Genomic DNA, 14,220 nt, shown 5'->3' on the forward strand with positions numbered 1-14,220 from the left:
TCAATTGATACGCAACAGAAAATTGTGTAACTAATGTCTGTCTGTCTGTCAAAATCCTCTAAATGTATCTACAATGGACCGTTACAAATACCAAGGTGTTTCTTTTATTTGGTAAGTACATACATGGAATACGGAACCATATCCGTTATACTATTGGTATTCAATTGACATCACTTGGCTAGCCAAACAATTTATTTACTAGGACATTGTAACTATAAGTTGCACAACTTGCTGATAAAGTTCCTGATAGGCGAATCAACACTTTGGTTAAATTTTTCATGTTACTTGTCATTTTTTACTATAAATGTGACTTAGAACTAGACTAGAGGATTTTAAACGTGATTTATTCATTGTATTATATAAACCCATGTTTGAATAAATCGCCTTTAAAATCCTTTAAAAATTCTAAATTTTTTTAAACCGAAATCAAACACACGAAAAATATTGTAAGTATTACTTCAAGTACAAGCTATTAAAACTTCCTTTTTCTGTTAAAAACTATTTTTATTTCTATGTCAAACGTAAAAACCCGTACGTGAGTAGAAATAATTGTTGGTACAATAATGAACCAGTGTAAGTAGATCTATCAAATGTATGACATTTCATATTGGGTAAAGACCAAGGTATTTGGTTGTTTGTGCTTTCTTATCTTTATGAAACACAGTCGTTTTAAAGTAATGTTAATATAATGACCCCGTTAGATTAGTGGTTAGTGCCTTTTGTAGTAAAGGTCGTGGGTTCGATACTTACTATTGTAATATTGAATATACTTTTGTCTCTATATTTAAAGAAACGAAGTCGTGTTTAATTAACAAAAGTAATTCTATGAAATTTGGTAATAAAATGGAGTCCTAAATCATATTATACCTACCTATTAGGTATTTTTCCTTATGTATGATTAATAAATAGTCAGGGTAATAGAAATAAATAAGACAAATAGTTGTGAATTTTTATATATAATACAAGTACATAAAATACATAATCAAATAAGACTAGTTACCTATATTTACAAATAAATATTATTATATCGAGATTATTACATTTTCCCGCCTTCATTATATTATTAACTAAATTGGACCATGTTATGACACAAAATTATATTTAAAATAATTCATAGTTTACAAAACTATTAAATTTCAACGGTGGTTCACATGTCGTATAAAATCACTAATATTCTGAAATTCTGCGTCGAATTTAATTCAACTAAACATAAAAAAATGTCGTCAAAGAAAAATACAATATTTAGCCAATGTTCGTTATATAAAAAGGTATTTTAAATTTCAAGTTGTTTACTTCGTATAAATAACGATTACATAATCTTCAAAATTCACATAAAATAATCAAATACTTCGCTTATGTCAGAAGTAAACACACAACTTAGATCATTTGTGTGAAATTATTCATAGGGCTTACACATTTTAATAAAACCTAGATTTAATTTTAGGCGGTAAACGATTTTATTAAATGCGATTACTATCATTATCATGAGAATCGAATATTTCTTCGTTTGTTTTTTTTTCATGAAGAAAAAGGAACAAAACAATAAAAATGTGTAAAATTAAACATTAATAAAAGCATTCGCAAAATATGAGATTTCGACTTTTATTACAATACTCACTACAACTAATTTTGATTTTAAACCTATTACAATTATACACTTAAATTATTTACTTACTTTAACCGGTTAAAGTTATATAAAAATATAAAAATAACTTTTTGACACAACACACATACAAAATATAAATAACATAACCTAATGCTTACCTGTATATTTACATTATGTACCTAATATCTAACTTAATTACATATTAAAGTGGACGTTATGCCTTTCAAGTGTACTTTAAGTTAAATCAAAAATAAAACTAAAAGGGTCCCATTTAACTTAGATATTCTAAAAAGTGCAGTCTTTAAAACCCATACGGCCTATATCTTTAAATGTCATTGGTTCACAAAATATTAAAAAAAAAACTTCTATCTTCCACTTTATCAAATCCTTTGTCAAGACTTATAATGTAATATTATTGTTCTGCTTACATAAAAAATTATACATGAAATAACTATTATAATAATAATTGCAAGGGTCACTTAGTTCGCATTTTAAACAATACATAAAACGACCAATTTAAACTTGTTGGTAAAAACGTAGATTTTTCTACAATAAATAAATAAATCTCAAATAATCTTGTTGGCAACCCTAGCTGATCGCTTGAGCTATTACATGATGTCATCTCTATACGCAACAAACGTGTTTTCAATCCATTAAAAACTTGGCCAAAACGTAGATTCAAACATGTTTAAATAACACAAAACATGTAGAATCTACAGCATTTCAAAACCTTTGAATCGTTTCATTAAATGTGATATAAATACAGCACCGATGTATTACAAAAAGGGCCGATTTTTCAATATATCTCACACAATTCAATACAAAAGAAAGAGATAGACTATATCTATTATCTGAAGTGTATCTGCTCGAAAAATCAGCTCTTAATACGTTATAAAACTATTTGTAATAAGCGTTAATCTTTGGCCAAGTTTTGTACTTACGTAGATCGCCTTGACACCTTACAATAGAACCTTTTCAGATTCATTCTTCAACGTTTGAACTCTTCGTTTTTTCTCCAATGACTTCGACAAGGCTATCGCTACACCCATAGTGAGGAGCCCGATAATTGCAGTGAAGATCAGACCTCCGGAGAGAACTTTAATCGCAATGCGCGCATACTGCGCAGCCACAGTCGAGCAGCCGTACCTTTCATTCGCCAATTTGTTAGTAAATTCGCATTCTATAGTGTAGGTATCCAGGAATCCATGATAATAAGTGTCACAGCAGGACATCGGGAACTCGTTCTTCCAATTCTTGTAATCCCTCGGACTGTCGGCACCACAGCAGTGCAACTTGCGCTCGATCAAACCAAAGGACGAGGCGACTTCACGATCGTTCTTCGACTGGAAGTACACATCCCATATGGTGTCCTTGAAGAAGTCGTCAGTGGATTTGTTGTCAGCGAAAACTAGCGCCAGGGTAGCAGCCACGATCATGCATACGACAGCTATTGATTGCGCAGTCACAAACATGGTAATAAAACCGCGGCTTCTCTTGTGAGCACTGGCGAAACCACAGCACGACACTCCAATCACCATCAGCGCGACGATCAGGAAGATCCATGGTACAGCTTGCGGCCAGTACACGGTGTAATCCAGCAAGTAATGGTTGCTATTCCGTAAGCTCGTGAAGTCGTGTACTTCACAGAAGAACCAAATGGACGCGGCCGCGATAGCCAAGCCCAGTATTGCGTAAATGGTATTTAGGACGTACAAAGCGACTTTAGACATGTTATAGCTCCCCATGGTTACGTCCGCACGGCACTCGCGTTTCAAATAGAATGGCGTACGAGTCGCTACAATGGTTATATAAAACATGGCCAATAGCTCGTATCAAGGTTGGGTGATTCATAAGGATTAATGGAATCATATTGGTGACGTCCTGACGTTGATGAGGTTAGATACCACTTTTGTTGATTTAATTATATGGTGCAGAGTCAAGAGCATTTATTTATAGTTTGTTTCATACTATTAAGGGCTAAAGGGCAAATATCCTTGCCTTACATATCATGGTAATTTAAAACATACTATAGAGTTTATGTTTCCTCTATATAGAAGTAAAGTTACCTAGATGTTAACTATCTCATACAATTCAAAATAAAAGACAGAGATGATATGATGATGATGAATATAGGTATAATGATGCCAGTATTTATGAAAAAATATCTTCAGAAATAACTTTATTACAGGCTCCATATTTCTGTTTCCCAAAGCAAGGTCATACCTTTGTCACATAATTAGATAAGGCATATTGGACGATTTCCTGTTGTTCCTTGCGAGTAGCGAGTAGCGAGGAGTTGACTGAATCACAGTTCTTTTCCGCATTATTCATTCTCATTCAGATGATTTTATGTGTCACAGATGTCTTGAACACGAGTATGTTATAAAATTCTACACGTTAATTAATCTTAATCTTAATATATTATATAAATCTCGTGTCACAATGTTTGTCCTCAATGGACTCCTAAACCACTTAACCGATTATAATAAAATTCGCACACCATGTGCAGTTCGATCCAACTTGAGAGATAGTATAGTTTAAACATGTAGGTACCACGGGCGAAGCCGGGGCGGACCACTAGTTATTATGTAAGTATTAAATCTATACATCTAAATATATGTGTAGTACCTACATTTAAGATTCATGAAAGTATCAATAATGTTTGTAAAAATGGAGTGTGTGTTTTCATTTAGAATTTCTATGTGTATCTTGTCTATTTTCTTCCTTTATTAATCAATATGATAAATCAAGAAAAATTACACACATAATATTATAAATGGGTATTTATTTCAATTTACATTAATTTGTCAATTTATTGTAGAGCCGTCCTGGCACTATGCATTGAATAATTATAATTACTTAAAATTACATTTAATACAATTACCTAAGTACTAAACCTAATGATTATGCACCGTAATGTGTGTTTCATATGGGTCATTGTCAAATTTTGCGCAGGTAAACTTGTCCCTCAAAACTTTTTTACTTCTATACCATTAAAAAGTTAACTGTCACTCAAAACTTTCAGCAAATACAAACTTAATCGCATTACTAATAATATATTAATAAAAGAAAGGCCTATTTTTAATTTTTAATTTTATTTTTTAAAGTAACATTGTGGTTTTTTCTGGTAACAGAAGGGTTTTCCATACAAATTTGACCTGTCCCAAGTAGCACTTCGTTACAGAAAATATAAAATAACTACAATTTCCAATATACCAACCCACATCAATTAAAATATTACTATAAACAGAATATTGTAAATATTTCTAAGAGTAGATTTTAAAACCGATCAGTGCTAAAATTTATTTTATAAATTTTTTTTTAACTTTGTCCCACGTAGTGTTTAGAATCGTGTGCTCTACTATGTTACTAAATAAATAATTACTCAAAATAGAGGTGGCGCTGTTTTCGACTTTCTATTAGCTTGAGCAAGGTTTCTGCAGCCATTGTGGTCGTTCGTTAGGTCGGGGGGAGGGGTACATTGAATTTCAGTCGACCGCATGGCGTTGAGCGTGCCGCGTGTTTTTATTCCGCATCAACATTGTTACCTCCCTATTAACGTAACTAAAACCGTTTTTTTCTATTATTTTACGTTCAATTTGTTGTTTAAGGGGTAATTATGCTCAATTTGAAATAAACAAATAACTAAATGCATTATTCTATGATTTATGTCTTTTAGAATGTAAAATTTACAACTCTGTTATCATCATTCTGTTACTTAGCTCATGGTAACAGAGTTGAGTAAGCATGTATTCTTTAACTTTTGTTTGAAATTTTATATTTGTAATATTTTTTTTCTTAATAATCGGTTTCCTAAAGTAATTTTGAGTTGTTATATGTAAATAAATCATATATAATTAAATGTAACCTTGAAGATATTGTTACAGGATATTCTGCCGTTATTAACGCCCTTAAAATGCTTCTCACGCTAGCTGAGCAGCAAGCAAGTTAAGAGAAACATATCGCAGTTATTTACAGATTATATAAAATTGAAGTAACAATTACAAACAGTTAACAAGGGATACGAGACGTATTAAAAACAATGCAACAGAGAAAAACGAAAAAAGTCTAAAAATAAGGACGGCAATCCAGTAAATCCAGTAAAAACTATTAAAAAACGCCATGAAAAAGTTAAGAATTGGAAGGAAAAGTATGCTATTGATAAAATATTTGACAAGAAGGCCGTTAAATTCTCTAGGCAGGAAATACAAATTATAAAAGAGTGTCTTGCTGTGGATCAAAGTTTCATATGAAAAAAATCAGCCCACATGTAAGAAAAATGTTTTAAAAACCAAAATCAATCTTTTCGAACGTGAAAACATATCAAGAGTATGCAATTTATTCACTTGTAGTACAAAAAGAACAACTAAGTTACTGTGTTACAACTCTGTTATTTTCGTGTCCCGAAGATTAAAGAACATATTTACGAAATTTTGGAAAAGCTATTCAATATAATACTGCTATATTACAATAGGTTAATTTGCCAGTTAATGAAGCGGTTATATGTTGTAATTAGCTGTTAATTTATAGATATTTCATGGAGTTGTGTAGAATTTAAGGTTTGTTATTATTCATAAAGTAACAGAGTTGACTAAAACTTTAAATGATTTACTGTAAAACTTAAAAAAAGCTTGTACTTCTAATGGTGATTATAAGATATAAGACTGTAATTAATATAAAAGCCAAAATATGTGCGACTGGCTTATTTAATTTTATGATAAAAGGTAAAGTATAATGATAACAGAGTTGTATTTTTTCACCACCCTGACGCACTAAATCTGAAATAAATCTTAAATTATTAGCTAAACATCGCGGCCAACTTAAATAAACCCTACTTCAGTTGTTTTAACAGGCACAGGCATAAAGAAAAGTTCAATTTTAAAATATTTTCTTTTTCACATTTTTGAAATCTGCAGTTACGTTTACCTGCGCAAAATTTGACAATGACCCATATATTCTCTGCGAAATAATTTACAAATGCAACAATGATCGTAATCTGAAAATTGGTACCTATGATTAACATTTGAAAAAAGTAGAGCACATAGAGCCTGACCTTTTAAAGATCAATAGGAAGCAGACAGATATTTTTTTTACTCTTTTTAATACCGCTTAGGTAAAAAGAGTGAAATATACCACTTCATTATTATATTTTTACAGTTGTGACGGAGTCTGAGCTTTTGAAATTATAGTTAGGTATCTTTCTTAAAAATATGTGATATATTTCACATTCAAACAACATACAAATTTTCAAAGTTCATATCACGAGTAACTGCTGTATCAATTTAAATCAGTGATATTATCAATATTAAAACAATATTACTTCAGGAAACTTGTAAATTCAGGTAAATCCTAAACAAAACAATAACAAACCACACCCACGGGTTGTGGGGAAAATTTCCCGCTCGTTTATTTATAATGATGCAATTCTTTCCTATTATTTACAGGGACAATAGCACGTAAACCATTAAGAACTAATAAAATAATAAATAACCTATAGGTAACTATTACCACACTATTACTGTAAAGTTTCATCTAAATCCGTCTAATAGATTTTTATGAAAGAGTAATAAACATTCGATATAGTTCTGTGCATCCATACTCGCAAACTTTCGCATTTATAATTGTATTAGTAGCATTATTTTTGCTAATTTGTGGTAAATGATACTTCATATTATGTTATATCAATGCTCTCTAGTCTAGATATCTACTAAAACCACATTTTTATTTGTATTTTCTTATATTATTGGGTGAACTATATAGCACAGATTACTGAATATTTAGCATATAGTTAAAATAATGACTCCTAACGACTACTACGTGTGTTCCATATCGCGTCGCGTATCGTATCGCGATAAAACGCACATTCAACAAAATCTGCATTGTGATACAGGAACAAAGATTTTTTTGTAAGGAAAATAATATATGAATGAGAATAAAACCTAATTGAAATAATACCTGTGCAGTTTTTTGGTCATTGAAGCAGATTCAATATATTTTTGTTTAATTTATAAGGCTCCATAGATATGGAGCCTTATAAATTTTACTTAGATAGGTTAGTAAAATTCATTTATATTTTTTTAAACCAAATTGCTACTAAATAAGTAATGAATGTATAAACAAATGTAATACATGAAAAATAAAGATATAACTTGACCACAAATCACAGGCATCCTTATGGTTAACCTCTTACAAGGAACTACGGGGATTTACTTTTATAAGACATGACATTGAATTTTCGCTTTGCCTGGTAAATCAAAATGAATTTAATTCTATTTCATGAACACCGTGCATAAACTCTAAGATACGTATAGTAAATCGCATAAATATCCACACACTCCGATAGAAAATTGGTAACCTTTTCCTTAGAAGTACCTACCTATAGGTATAACCGTGTATAAATTAAAAAAATCTATTTATTCCAAATAAAACACCACTTTATTTTCAAGTCCTTTATTCAACTTAGAACTTAGGCATCTCTAACATAGAACCAAGCATATACAAATATACATACAATTGTTCTAAAAACATTACACTCCTTTTACAGTATCGGGTAAAAGCAACGAGTTTTCAATTACAGTCAAGGTTGATGAAGTATTTATGTAATTTAACAAATTGTTTAAATCGTGTAGAAAAAGATCAATTCGTTACTTTGTCCTTTGTTTTAAATCCTTTTACACACTATAGAGTCTATATAGATAATAAAAAAACTTCAAAGCAAGGAGGTAAACATAGAAAACGAACAATTAAAATATGTAGAGTTATTACACCAAAAAATATATCTTTCACCAAGTCACTAACTCACTACATAGTAGGTATAAAACAAAGTCGCTTTCTTTGTCCCTATGTCCCTTTGTATGCTTAAATCTTTAAAACTACGCAACGGATTTTGATGCGTTTTTTAATAGATAGAGTGATTAAATAGAAAGGTTTGAGTATATAATTTATTAGGTTTTAGACAAAGCGGGCGAAGCCGCGGGCGGTAAGCTAGTAAATTTCATAAGTTCAATGTAATAATATACCTAATATACAAATTATTTATTATATAATCTTCTCTCTCTATGATCTATTTAATAAAAAAATCTTCAAAAACTTAATGCAAAGATAAATTATATTATTCAAGTTATAGCTCTATCCTTGAAAACAAAACAAAAATAGTACCTAAATCCTAAAACCCTAATTTACAAAACCGGTAGGGACCATTAATTTAACTTTTAATCAAAGGGGTAACTAATAAACAATGACGCAAAGCAGATACAATCTATTCCAAGTATTTTGTGGTTATACCGCGAAGAATGATTCACACTACGCGTAGTACAGATAGTATAAGAGGTGATTTCATTCATGGAGCAAAAAAACTATAATAAAAAATTGGAGCCTGTTTTGGAACGGTAAATGTTGTATTGGAAACTATTCGTGAATGAGTAAGAGATCTAGATACTACTAGAAAGGTCATTTTGCTGATATTTGCCTAGCGTCATCTATATCTTTCTAAAAATGAAACCCGTTTCGCGTTGTCACGGCATCACGTGTGAACGGCTGAACCGATTTCGATAATTCTTTTTTTATTATATTCCTTGAAGTACGAGGATGGTTCTTATGTAGAGAAAACGTAAATATGTACCACGGGCGAATTATTATCTCATCATTAGGCCACCATTTTTCTAACTGTAGGAAAGATAAAAATTCAATCCATATATTCTAACCGTTTCACTTTCAAAACGTGTCATAGAAAATACAGTTTTATGGTCACTTCCCATACATACAAATAAGCAGAACATACTTTATGGTATATGACTCATGTTATTTAAATTCCTTGCATAAAAATACACACATCGTAAAAACACTGCATATTACCTTTCTATTAGTCCATGATATTACTATACATATATGAACAGAATGACGTCATGTATTTCCCTATTTACTATTTTATTAGTGCCTTTTGGTTCTTTATATGATTAATAATATTTTAATTACTTGTGTATATGTACCTATTTGAATACGTAGGTGTTACGTTTTATGTATCACTAGCTGCGTCCCGCGGTCACACCCACGTAAATGATCTTTTCCTCTAAATCGTAATGTTACTATGGGTATGTCAGTATAAAAATAGTTTAAGTTACTCCTTATAACATCAGCTATCTGTCAATGAAAATCCCATCAAAATCGGTATAGCAGTCCCAGAGATTGGCCGGAACAAACAGATGGACAGGCAAAAATTGTAAAAAAAATGTTATTTTGGTGTATGGTATTGGTAATTGGTACCTATAGTTAATAATATGTATGTAATATATGTAATAAATGTAATATAATTTAAATTAATACTGTAACTAATTAAATTGCTTTATAGTAATTAGCTCTTAAACTAAGCGGTTAAACTAGATAACATTGTAGTTATGAATGAATTGTTTTTACTCATGAATGACGTTAAAGACTGCTCAAATCAGTTTAAGTACTAAAATATAATTACCACTAATTTTAAACCTATATTTGAGTCATTGCCAATTATTTTAAGTAAATGAATCAAGTACATATATATTATTTGGAAAGAGCAAATATATATAGTTTTCTATAGAAACTGCTTTCCGAAGCGGTGGTAAATAATTTAAAATTTAAATATATGATATCACCACAGTATATCACGTAGCGCTTTTCGTTTCTTTTTTCAGTAGCGCTTATCAATATCACGACTGAAAAAAGTTTAGTTGATAAATAAGAATTTCAGTTGGAGTTAGGTGAAACTAGCCGCGTGCCGATCTTTTATAAAAAATTTTTAATAACTGAACTATTTTTGATCAAATTTTCAGTTTCACTTTCATGTAAAGATTACTTTTTTATGAAAATGACTTTTTTATTTCCACAGCTAACCAGCAGGCGAGATTGAGAAAATGACAATGACAAATCTTCTTTTCAACAAAAAAACAATATAGTTTAAAGGAAAAAAATAAACATCCTAATGGGATGTCTGTAATTGTAATGTAAGCCCCTAAATTGCTCAATGCTTTGAGATTCAAGTGAGATAAAATACAGATTACTGATAATACCGTGACCTAGCTTTAGAATTAAACCTAATTACTATCTAATTACTTAATCCCAGTATTATGGGATATATTAACAGCTATTCCACAATTAATATAGATTTAATTTGTGATTAAAATAAGAAAAGGAAAAAAATTCATTTACAAACTTATCTACTACTACTAGTTACTTAGAAATTTTCGTGTTTCAATAACTATTTATATACTAGCTTTTCGCCCGCAGCTTCGCCCGCGTATTTAAAGGAACACCCGCATAGTTCCCGTTCCCATGGGATTTTCGGGATACAAACTATCCTTTGTGTTAATCCAAGTTTCCCTCTATGTGAGTGCTAAATTTCATGAAAATCGGTTCAGCAGTTTATGCGTGAAGGACTTATAAACAAACAATCATACAAACATTCGTTATAATACGATTTTTATACTTAGTAGAATTTTACTTTGCCCCACTATTACATCAAATTTAAATACAAATTCTATTCCTAAGATACATAATATTACAACACTTTATTATTAATTCGATTGACTATAATATATTGTATTATTAATTGAATTGAAATTTTTCTTGTGAATTTTCGATAAATTCTCTACATATTCAAAAGTTAAATTACACACGAATTAGGTTATACAATAAAAATATTTCCCAAGGGTTGCAACCCTTTTAATTTGATGAAATATCGATTTATTCGCGTGTACAGAGATACTCGTTTTCCCCTTTGTGTTATTTTATGGTAATTTTTGATAACTACGCAGTTAATTTTCGTAGACATGTAATTTATATAATAACGAGCGTGCAAATAATTTAATGGTGTTTAAAATATATTTCTTAATTCACTAATGTTAATGAAACGATTTTATTATTTAACTTAAAGGTTTATTGAAATGATAATATTATGTAATATTGACTGACTGGTTGTCTTAGTTGGCAGCGACCCTGCCTTCGAAGCCAGAGGTCGTGGGTTCGAGTCCCACCCAAGGCAAATATTTATGTGATGAACATCGATGTTTGCTTTGTGTCCGTTGTTAATCTTATATATAAAATTCTCGTGTCACAATGTTAGTCTGCATACTCCTCCGAAACGGGTGGACCGATTCTCATGAAATTTTCTGTGCATATCGGGTAAGTCTGAGAATCGGCCAACATCTATTTTTCATATGTACCACGGGCGAAGCCGGGGCGGGCCGCTAGTTATCTATATTAGTATATACATATTTAAAATTATATACTTATGTACCTATATTTATCAGCCATCTGGTTTCCATAACGCAAGCGAAAGCTTAGTATGGGATAGTGCAGTGTGTAAAAAAATGTCCTGAAATATTTATTTTTTTAGTATACCAATTACCAATCATGTATTGTGAGACACTTTGTTTATTTTTTTTAACTTAGGTAATTACTTAGATCCCATAATTGTACAACAACCGTAAAAAAATGTCTGTGCTTTCATAAAAAATAATGACTAACTCATCCTTTGTATCAATATTACATAAAAGGTACTGGAATTCAATTCCGCGTTCAGTTCTCACGCAGTTAAATAACAACATACATGTTAGAGCAGCATTGTCTCATGACTGGCTAAAAAACTTTTAATGGATTTTTATTCAATAAAAGTATATAAATATTCACCAGCTGACAGAACATTCGGCTTTTTGGCACAGTTGACAAGATCTCGGATTCTTCATAATAGTGCATTATACTGCATAATTCTGCATAAACGAGGTACTGGTACCAGACGAAATACACAGTGGCGATAATTATTTATACTTTTAATTTTATAATAAGAAGGGAGATACATACATACCTATTCCTAGTATCTTAAATCATTAAAACCATTTAAAACAACCACACAATTATGTTTAACTCCATTATCATTAGAAATCCACTAAGCATTAAACTGTTCTAAGTAAATCTATCATCTGCAGATATTCGCACTTACACATAAAGGATTCCAACGCTAATAAAATAAAAAATTCAATAAACTCAGCAATGAATTAAGTTCTAGACTTGAACGGGGAGCTGTTAATCAGAGGTCTTCATTTAATAATCAACTCTGAGAACTATATTATGTCCTAATTAGCAAGTCTCCGTTTTACGACACTTTAATTTTATCGGGCTTACAGATTTGATAGATCGTTTTCTTATTAGCAATTCTTATTAATAAATACCCTTGTGATTTACCAAAGAGAAAATAAACTTTATTATTTTCATTTGTATCTGTCTGCAAAGGAAATTTTTCGGTAAACGATTCAGTAGTTTTGAAGCTAATGAAAATCTTCAGAATTAGTCTCGTTATAAATCTCTTAAGCATTTGATGAAAATTAGCTTATTCAATTTAAAAAATAACTGTATTTGTAAATTTTAGTTTAACTACATTCTTAAATTTATTGTATTTCACTATGCAACTAAAAGATTCGACACAGATAAAAGGTGGAGGCAAAATTGTAGTTGCTGCATTTGATCTCCAAAAATGTTTACGGATTCCAAATTTAACTGCATCTGTAGCATTTTATAAAATAAACTTTGGTCTTTTAATTGAACAATCCGCAAAGTTACTAGGTACTAAACGAACATTCCATTATGTTTGGTATGAAGGAATAGCTCAATGAGGTGCGGATGAAATCGCATCATGCTTATGGCATTTATTATTTTGTATTCAGTGTTGTCCAGGTCGTAATCGGAATATTCTTGCCTGTTAAACAGACATTGAAAGATTGATTCAAAAAAGAATCAGCACCATCTCAGTTCCCCAAGATAAATGAAAATGACCAGCAATCGCTATGATGTAAATAAAATTAATGAATGAATCTGACTTTTTTCATTTTTCGAAACTATTGACTACTCATTTTATCAAAAGAAATACTGCAATAGACAAAACTATATTTGTTTGGAACAGTATTTTCTGGTTGATGTATGAAAAGTCCATCGACGTAGATTTTAAATACACTTTGAGTGAAAATGAAGAGTTTCGGTATTTCTGGTTTAAGAGAATTGAGAAAAGAGAGAAGTCTCCGAAGTAGCTTTGCCATTGGCCTATCAATATCGATGCTCTGAAATTCAAAGTCTCTTAGATCTCCTGCCATTAATTGATCCAATTTATCATGATTATTTCAAATCATTGTCACATGGTCCGTCTAGACACAATCATAATATGACTTACAGTGACAGTGATGAGGACTATCAATGAATGTTGTAGTGGTACGTTTTCCTAACAATTTTTATTTGACTTGATCCAGCCCGTAACTATTGGCAAGGGTATCTTCTCACAAGGAGAAGGCATGAGCATTAATCACCACGCTTGTTCACTGCTACTTGGTGATTTCAGACCAAAGTCCCTGTTGGAATCACGATGTTTTCCTGTTATTATAGATGATGATGTTTTCCTGTTATATGAGATGTGTATCTGGTTATTAGAGAATGGACATAAGCATCCGAAAAAGACACATTGGTAGGTATATGTCGGTTGCTGGGATCGATCCCGCAGCATCTTGCACGGCAGGCAAGCGTAATACCGTGACTTCTGAGCCACACATACACACACACACACACACACACACACACACACACACACACTAATTTTACTA

The 14,220-nt window shown here is 31.1% G+C and overlaps 1 protein-coding gene across 1 annotated transcript; it reads right to left on the bottom strand.

The window, feature by feature from the left end:
- Positions 1 to 935: 935 nt before the first annotated feature.
- LOC149476424 (23 kDa integral membrane protein-like) lies at positions 936 to 3,396 on the bottom strand. The gene has a single exon (XM_089711672.1). The coding sequence runs from the start codon at positions 3,349 to 3,351 to the stop codon at positions 2,566 to 2,568; it is 786 nt and encodes a 261-aa protein (XP_089567798.1). The 5' UTR covers positions 3,352 to 3,396; the 3' UTR covers positions 936 to 2,565.
- Positions 3,397 to 14,220: the final 10,824 nt, after the last annotated feature.

The sequence above is a fragment of the Colias philodice genome, chromosome 27 (genome assembly GCF_061535455.1).
Source record: "Colias philodice isolate Cphi_HAF_F1 chromosome 27, ilColPhil1 Martin Lab GWU primary, whole genome shotgun sequence".
Classification (NCBI taxonomy): Eukaryota; Metazoa; Arthropoda; class Insecta; order Lepidoptera; family Pieridae; genus Colias; species Colias philodice.